This window comes from Amphiprion ocellaris, chromosome 14 (assembly GCF_022539595.1).
Source record: "Amphiprion ocellaris isolate individual 3 ecotype Okinawa chromosome 14, ASM2253959v1, whole genome shotgun sequence".
NCBI lineage: Eukaryota > Metazoa > Chordata > Actinopteri > Pomacentridae > Amphiprion > Amphiprion ocellaris.
The window spans coordinates 20,417,532-20,426,565 of record NC_072779.1 but is presented as its reverse complement, the minus strand read 5'-3'; the positions used below and the strand labels follow the sequence as shown (position 1 = coordinate 20,426,565).

The following is a 9,034-nucleotide window of genomic DNA, read 5'->3' as shown; positions in this document are numbered from 1 at the left end:
AGGTGGGTACTGCATAGAAACAAACAGGTGGTGCGGTTTTATCGTTAAAACTACAACAACCATCATGCCTAGCACATGTTACGTCGGGGCACACACCTCTCACTGTGATTGGCTAATGTGTTTATCCCTCCGCTGCTGAAGGTGAAGCGGTTGCAAGTGTTTGAGTCTTTCTCCTGTCTCCCGGCACAAAATGTCATCCAGTGGACTTTTAAATATGAACGCTCGGATGTGTAAACGTCTGGTAAGTGACGGTGTTTACGATAATGGTGTAGGTTTGTCTATTATTCCATATTGTCGCACAGGCATGTTAATTTTCACAGCAGTCTGGCAGCACAAGGCCCTGGTTATCCTGGAGCAGCTCTGCTAACATGGTTGTGTCGTGGAGCGTCCTTGGTCAAAGTAATGTGACAACAGCCCATAACTACAGCAGGTGCTGAAGTCAAACAGTTTCAAATCACTGGCTACGTTTTCCTCCAACCAGTAACAGCAGAGTTCGCTTGTCGACATAGTATTAGAGACGCTGCCAGCAGTAGCAGCTAGCTGCTAGTTTAACAGCTAAAAACAGTATTGTCAACATCTAGCTTACATTACTATTCTCTATTCGCTATGCAGTCAAGTAGCTGATGGTATCTTCCCGTATTTTTAGTAGAGGTAAAAAAAATGTTTTAAATGTTGAGAGCCTCGTCTACAGCTTTGATTTAGCTGTTTAAAAATGATATCAGAGAGGTTCACTCTGAACAGTAGGCTTGATTTGATGACATAGCTCGTTTTTGGTCACAAAAACACAGCTGAGGTAGTACTTGCATCTACCTCAGCTGTGAAATATATGGAATTCTCAAATTTTTGTATGAAATATCGAATCTAATTATTGTCCTGTCATTGCTGGCTCACCAGTACCTCTCAAGAACCTACACATCTCGCCCGTCACTCAATGTAAGTTCTCCAGCTGAGCTCTATATCATCACAGTCAAATGTCTGGATAGGACACTAACATGCAGAGTTTTATTCATTGTTTCAGGAAGTCGTCATTGTCAGCGCAGTCCGCACTCCAATGGGCTCCTTCAGAGGCAGCCTGGCAGCAGTTCCAGCCACCAAACTGGGCTCTATTGCCATTAAGGGAGCTATAGACAAAGCAGGTGTGTTCAGACATCTCACTTCCAGGTGTTTTCCTCTAGAGGAAGACCAAGTATTGGCCTGGCAGATTAGCAGAGCTGATATGCAGCATTTTCTGATTGATGCACTTCTTTGGCTCGAATGCAGCTCACCACTGTCGCCAAAATATGGCACTTTGATTGGTTCTACATCACAAGTAATATCCTATCAGCACTGAAGGATAAATGTTGAAAAGTTATTTTCTGATTAAACATAAATAAATAAAGGTATTTCAGTAAAGTTTTGAGTTGCAGTTGTGTTATTCTACCTTTGGGATTGTCACCTTTTTTTCTGCAAATGGTACTAGGTATTGGTCATTTATCTCTTCTATCGGTAGTACTTATGCCTTCTTTAAAAAAAAAAAAAAACTAGTAGGTGAACATCTGTTTTCCTGTATTTGGAACTTATGTCAACATCAACAGGTGCAGTGTGCAAACATGGCTTAGCTTGTACTGAAAATGAGTTTTCCCATTGTGTCAGTGGTACATGAGTGAACGGATTGCTGCATAAACCAGAAGATCCTTTTGTATGTTCAGTGAGTTGAGTTAATATTTCTTGTCTTTAGGAATTGCTCCTGAAGAGGTGAAGGAAGTGTACATGGGTAACGTGCTTCAGGCAGGAGAAGGACAGGCTCCTACAAGACAGGCCTTGCTTGGAGCCGGTATGTTCATGCTGTCACATTTTACCCGCATTCAAATTCCAGACAAAACACTGAGATATTGATTCACCTGCACTTTCTTGGTGAAGCGTCTTGCAAGCTATGACAACAGGTATTCCCATTTTCAAAGCAGAGCTCTGTTTACAGGGAGGTCAAAAGTGACTGCAACAATACGTAAATCACACCAGTGTTAAATTTACTTGCAAGCGTACCTGAAGGCGGGTGAAGAGATGTTTCAATTTATTTCATCTGTTTTTGCAAATGTGATTATGTCTTCGTTTGGTCTCCAGGTTTGACTCTCGGCACTCCAGCAACAACCATCAACAAAGTCTGTGCATCTGGAATGAAGTCCATCATGATGGCTGCCCAGAGTCTAATGTGTGGACACCAGGTAGCATTAGTGCACGTTCTTCTCACATGTTGTATCTCCTGCTGTCACATTGGTAGCAGATGAGATAATGCAGGATTATTGTGACCAAAAACAAGCTTTGTTTATAATAAACTGTTCCAGACTTTGCCTTGCTGGTATATATAAACTACAGGGACTACAGGCATTAGAAGAGGAGTAACTGTAGCTGTGTGTGTGTGACGTTAGGATGTGATGGTGGCAGGAGGTATGGAGAGCATGTCCAATGTCCCGTATGTGATGAACAGAGAGACCCCCACCTATGGAGGGGTGAAGATGGAAGACCTCATCGTCAAGGATGGACTCACCGATGTCTACAACAAATTTCACATGGTAAATATGAACCTTGTGTTCATATGCAGCTTATCTTGTTTTAGAGCATCATAATACTGTTGCTTTCGTCTCTGTGTCAAACAGGGCAACTGTGCAGAGAACACAGCCAAGAACAGTAAGATCACCAGAGAGGAGCAGGACTCCTACGCCATCGGTTCATACAGCCGCAGCAAAGCAGCATACGAGTCTGGCGTGCTGGCCAAAGAGATTGTCCCAGTTAGCATTCCCCAGAGAGGTACAAGAAGGCAACAGTGTCGTCTTTCCCTTTGCTAATGACTGCAGTCGTTTACAAAGCACCTCATGTCTGGTGTTGGTGTGATGTTTGTAGGAAAGCCTGATGTGGTCGTATCTGAAGATGAGGAATGGAGGCGGGTCGACTTCAGCAAAGTCCCTAAGCTGAGGGCTGTGTTCCAGAAAGAGAATGGTAATTGTGATGAGTTGAGGAGAAACACTGAGCCACTTTGTGTCTAATTTGACACATTTGAACAGAACAGATGAGAACAGTCCTATGTCTGATGTTTCCACAAGAAGCTAAAAAGTCTAATTTCCTGTCCTATTGCTTTTAAAACTGAGTTTAATGGCGCATTTACACAGAGGAATATACAGTGTGCATAAAGATGTTATTTACGCTTATTTTGCATTTGCATAATTTCTTTCTATATTAACTTTCCCTCCTGTAATTGCTCAGTATTCTGCTTCGTATCAGCACTGACCACCATTCATTGAAGGCAGAGCGAACATTTTTAAAGAGCATTAGTATAGCAGTACTGAGTTTATCTCAATGCTTACTAACTATTTTTCATGTGCAAGCAGGTTGGAACGGGTGGAGAAAAGTGTCAGGTGTGATAAAAGAGTATCAGCAAGAATGAAAGGAAAGGTGTGGAAAACAGTGGTGAGACCAGCGATGTTGTCTGGTTGAAAGACGATGGCACTGAGGAAAAGACAGGAGGCAGAGCTGGAGGTAGCAGAGATTAAAATGTTGAGGTTCTCTTTGAGAATGACCAGGTTGGATACAAGCAGGAATGAGTACATCAGAGGGACAGCACATGTTAGATGTTTTGGAGATAAAGCCAGAGAGACCAGACTGAGATGGTTTGGACATGTGCAGAGGAGGGGTAGTGAATATGTCGGTAGAAGGATGCTGAGTTTGGAGATGCCAGGCAGGAGGCCTAGAGGAAGACCTAAGAGGATGTTTGTGGATGTAGTGAAAGAAGACATGAAGTTAGTTGGTGTGAGAGAAGAGGATACAGAGGATAGGGTTAGATGGAAGCAGATGATTCACTGTGGCAGCTCCTGAAGCATAAGACAAAAGGAAAAGAAGAGGAAGAGTAACAGTGTTTAAAAATAAATGCAGAAATATATAGAATTACATGAAAAAGAAAGAACAAACAAGTTGTAGCTTGTAATCCCATTTTTACTCAGTATTCTAATGGCCAGCCTTTTTACTTCAGGGTTTAGGTCATAAAAGGACAAAATAAAAACATAAGTGACATTTCCAGGTGTTGAATACACTACCAGTCAAAAGTTTGAACACACCTTCTCATTCAGTGGTTTTTATTTATTTTTATTATTTTCTACATTGTGGATTACTACTGAAGATTAACACTTTTTGTTTACAACATAATTCCATATGTATTCTTTTATAGTTTTGAATTCTCAAATATGAATCTACAATGTAGAAAATAATTACATAAAAACCATTGAATGAGAAGTTGTGTCCAAACTTCTGACTGGTAGTGTACATTAAAGTAATCATCTGTCAGTTTTGCCTTTGTTAACCACCTTATCTTGTGTTAAATCTACACTCAGTTTTGATTGGTTACTTGTCCATCAGGCACAGTGACGGCAGCCAATGCCAGCACACTGAACGATGGAGCTGCTGCTCTTGTGTTGATGACAGCAGATGCTGCAAAGAGACTCAACGCAACTCCACTGGCCAGGATTGTCTGTAAGCTTTCTCTCTCTCACACACACACACACACACACACACACACACACACACACACACACACACACACACATACCACAGCACACTGTACTCGCAGTACTTATGTTTTGGTTTGCTAGTTAAAAGCATTAGTAGGTCTGTTGGTTAAGTTGTATTTTTTTAGTGCATCAGGTATTTAACATAGGACATGTTTTAAAGGACTCTTGTCTAGGAGTCTGAAGATAATAGATAAATAGGAAAAAATAAAGTTTTCAGTGCTGTTCTAAGCTGTAGAGCATTTTATAACTAGACACATTTCAGTCTGACACCAGTTTGTCAACAAGCAGTGCATCATGTGTTTAGGCAACAGTGGGGAAAATGAACTGTCTGTAATTGTCAAAATTGAAATCAAACAAGTACTTGTTTGCTTATTTCCTGTTAACAATACATTTTGTAAACTTGATTTTCAGTTGTAGTTTTTGTTAAGTTGCAGCTTGCAGGACTGATGTGTTATGTTTGTTTCACACAGCTTTTGCTGATGCTGCAGTTGCTCCCATTGATTTCCCCATTGCTCCTGCATTTGCTGTGCCAAAGGTGGGTATGAGATGTCATTTGGCCCTTCTGTGTTATTATACCTTTCAAGCTGGTCCTGCCACGAGGTAATGGAACTGTTTTTTTACTATTATCTAGTATGTATTTGTAGTTTTTTAGGTAAAAGATACATAAAATGAAACCATAGAGTCCATACATTTTATAAGCTGGCTACAGTGTGGTGTGTATTAAAACCTTTCTTATTTTAAGCTTCAAAGGAGTGAGAATTACAAAGCTGTGCTCTATCTGCTCCACACAACTGTGGTTATGTAGGAACACTACTTCTGTGTGTCTGCCAGGTGCTGGATGCAGCAGGGCTGAAGAAGGAGGATATCGCCATGTGGGAGATCAACGAGGCTTTCAGCGTGGTCGTGCTGGCCAACATCAAGATGCTGGACATTGACCCTGCAAAGGTCAATGTCAACGGAGGAGCTGTGTCACTGGGACATCCCATTGGGTAAGCAGCTGAGAAGGGCTGAAGGGAAGAGAACAAAAATATTTGCATTTACCTTTTCCCAGAAGGAGAAGAGCTTAGATGACTAATGAGGTGTGTCCTGCTTTCTATAAATATCTCATGTTTATCTTCTGTGATGCAGAAATAGATGCACGACTCTCATTCAGTCTCCTTCACTGCTCTAATCACAACCACCTATCAGCCATGAAAGTCAACTTCAGTATCACACAGGAGCACTGCAGAAACTGTCAGAATGTTTTTATTTGTTCTGCACTTCACTCTGCAGTCAACAGTAAGATTTTTAAACCAGAATGTTAAAATGTAAAAGTACTGTGTTTTATTTCTCTTTCCTTTGTCAGGATGTCTGGGGCAAGAATTGTGGGTCACATGGTGCACAACCTGAAATCGGGTCAGTTCGGGCTGGCAGGCATCTGCAATGGAGGCGGCGGAGCTTCCTCCATTCTGATCGAGAAGCTGTAAGAAAGCCTGACCGGAGCCCTCCCTTTACCTGATACACTCTTTGTTAAACTGTGTGGCGACTGGCTGTTGGTTCCACATGTTCCAAGACATCTGTAAGCTACCATTTGCTGTGAAGAATCCATCTGTTACAACTCTGTCATCAGCTTTAATCAACAGCAGAGTAGGACTCGACTCTCATGGCATCACGACTCCAATGTTCAAGATACTCCTTTGTTTGACAAATTGTCTTGTGCAAAAAATGAATTAATATTTAACTCTGATGTATAATGGTTGAATAAATAGTTTTTATCAAAGCAATGGTGTTTTTATTGGCCTTTTTTGCGTACAGGTTAATGAGTAAAGAGTTGACCTACAATGGAATAATATGGTGTATACACGTTATATTCATGCATGTTTATTACCTCATTTAGGAAATAAATTTTTTCATGGGTTGGCATGTAATTTCCAAATTAGCCACTAGAGGCTGCAAGTTTCTTATTTATGTTGCACTGCTGGTATGGCAATAGGCAGTGGAGCCAGACCTAAATTTGGTGATGCTCAAATTACCTTTAATATGTTGGTAGCTGCAACTGTCATACACTACCAGTCAAAAGCTTGGACAAAACTCCTCATTCAGTGCTTCTGATTTATTTGTATTATTTTCTACATTGTAGATTAATACTGAAGATTAACACGTTTTTGTTTACAACATGATTCCATATGCATTCTTTTAGATTTTTGATGTTTTCAGTATTAATCTACAATGTATAAAATGCTTGATTAGAAATAACTGAATGACAAAGTGTGTCCAAACTTTTGACTGATCATATACCTATTTTTAATCTTGGTAATTGGGAATTAATGGATTAGTTCACTGGTTGTACTCTTCTTTAAATGACAAAGTACTCAAGGACTTCAGACCTGTGACTCTCTCCTCCCTCGCAATGAAGGCTATGGAGAGAATTGTTTAACAACACATTATCGGAGTAACTGCTCAGAGACTGACCCTCTCCAATTCGCCATAAAACTTCAGCCAGACTCCTTTTTACTGAGTTCTCAGCATTCAAAACCCTCCAGCGTCACATCCTGGATTACAAAACAAATTTTCCTCCCACTTGCGCCTGGATGACCAGCTCATTCTGTGGTTACTGGACTTCTTAACCTACAGGTCACAGAGAGTGCCAGTCAGCAACACCTTCTCTGATCTACAACACACCTCTACTGGCTCTATTCAGGGCTGTGTCCTCTCTCCACTACTCTTCATTTTCTACACAGATGACTGCAATTCCATTCATTCATCTACTATCTGTACACCGCTTGATCATCATTGGCATCGCGGGGGGCTGGAGTTTATCCCAGCAGACTCAGGGTGAAGGCAGGGGACACCCTGGACAGATCACCAGTCTATCACAGAGCTGCATATAGAGACAAACAATCACAGTCACATTCACACCTATGGACAATTTAGACTTGTGTGACAACTCTTGCCTAGAGCTGAATGTCAGCAAAACCAAGAAGATGGTGGCAACCCTTTCCAACCAGCAGATGGCGCTGGCTACAGCTGTCACCACCACCATCCATGGAATGCCTGTAGAGCTTGTGAAGGAGTACAAATATCTGGGCACCATCTTTGACAGTCAGCTGAAATTTTCCTCTATCGCTGAGGAGATTGTCTGAAAATGGCACCAGAGGCAGTATCTCCTAAGGAAGCTCAACCCTTTCAGAGTAAGTAAGAACATCCCCCAGACATTCTACTACACCTTCATAGAGAGCACCGGCACCTTTTCCATCACCTGCTGGTTCTAGCCAATCAGCCTCCAGAACAGAAACTGTCTTCAGAGAACTGTCACTGTCTGCTCTAAAATTATAGGACGACCTCTCAGAACTCTGTCTGCAGTGTATGAACATTTAACATTTAGGTTTGTAAACCGGATCATCCATGACCCCTCACACGCTCTCTTCTCAGCGTTGGAGTGGCTCCCTTCTTGTTTCCGGCTTCACTGCCCTGTGTGGAGGACACAGAGGAAAAGGGCTACCTTTGTACCCAGGGCTCTCCAGCTCCTTAACTCTACACTTCTACAAGCTCATTCAGCAGGCGCTTTTATCCAAAGCGACATATATCTGAGAGTAGATACAACATGAGTAAGGATCTAGTCAGGAGGTAACAACCTGATAAGTACCTGACAAGTTCAGGTGTGATAATAGGACCGTAGTGTCTCCAGGCAGTGCAGACATTAAAGGATTTTTTTTTTTGAGTCTGTCTGTCAGTTGCTAAGGTGTTCAGTCAGTGAAGAGCTGGGTTTTAAGTCTTTTATTGTAGACTGAGAGAGACTCTGCAGATCGAACAGAGTTTGGTATCTCGTTCCACCACTGGGGAACCACAAAGGAGAAGAATCCAGCTATTGACCTGTTGTGGAGGTTGGATAAGGGGCCTTTTGTTGGCCGAGTATAGTGAGCAGGAGGGAGTGTAAACCTGAATGAGAGTTCAGGTAGGAGGGAGCTGTTTTCATTCTAGTTTTTAACGCAAGCGTCAGAGTTTTGAACTGGCAACTGGAAGCCAGTGAAGTGATCTGAACAGGGGGGCGACGTGCTGTTTTTGGTTGAAAGCCAGACGTGCTGCTGTATTCTGAATCATCTGCAGAGGTTTGACCGTGCATGAAGGGAGGCCTGCCAGTAAGGAGTTGCAGTAATCGGTGCGTGATATTACAAGAACCTGTACCAGGAGTTGTGCTGCATGTTCAGACAGCGATGGTCTGATCAACTCATAGCCCATAACCCCCCCACCACACACACACACACACACACACACACACACACACACACACACACACACACACACACACACACACACACACACACACACACACACACACACACACACACATGCACACACACACATTTTCTTATCCATACACTATCGTTCGAAAGTTTGGCGTCACATCAGAAGCAGTTTTTATCAATGAAGATAACATTCAGTGAATCAGAAATTCAGTCTAGACATTGTTAATGTGGTAAATGACTATTCTAGCTGGAAACAGCTGGAATATCCAGCAT

At 42.0% G+C, this 9,034-nt stretch overlaps 1 protein-coding gene across 1 annotated transcript; it reads left to right on the top strand.

Annotated features, from left to right (window-relative positions):
- Nucleotides 1-23: 23 nt before the first annotated feature.
- Nucleotides 24-6,294, top strand: acat1 (acetyl-CoA acetyltransferase 1). The gene is made up of 12 exons (XM_023292781.3): nucleotides 24-241; nucleotides 895-933; nucleotides 1,019-1,136; nucleotides 1,718-1,813; nucleotides 2,101-2,201; nucleotides 2,406-2,549; nucleotides 2,634-2,784; nucleotides 2,878-2,973; nucleotides 4,384-4,497; nucleotides 5,006-5,070; nucleotides 5,367-5,524; nucleotides 5,881-6,294. The coding sequence occupies exons 1-12, from the start codon at nucleotides 191-193 to the stop codon at nucleotides 5,999-6,001; spliced, it is 1,254 nt and encodes a 417-aa protein (XP_023148549.1). The 5' UTR covers nucleotides 24-190; the 3' UTR covers nucleotides 6,002-6,294.
- The last annotated feature ends 2,740 nt before the right edge of the window (nucleotides 6,295-9,034 follow it).

Excerpts from the sequence above, each read along its gene's own strand:
- acat1 (XM_023292781.3), top strand. The coding sequence starts at position 191 with ATGTCATCCAGTGGACTTTTAAATATGAACGCTCGGATGTGTAAACGT. Across the intron at positions 1,137-1,717 it reads GGGAGCTATAGACAAAGCAG|GAATTGCTCCTGAAGAGGTG; the intron begins GTGTGTTCAGAC and ends TCTTGTCTTTAG. Across the intron at positions 2,550-2,633 it reads TCTACAACAAATTTCACATG|GGCAACTGTGCAGAGAACAC; the intron begins GTAAATATGAAC and ends TGTGTCAAACAG.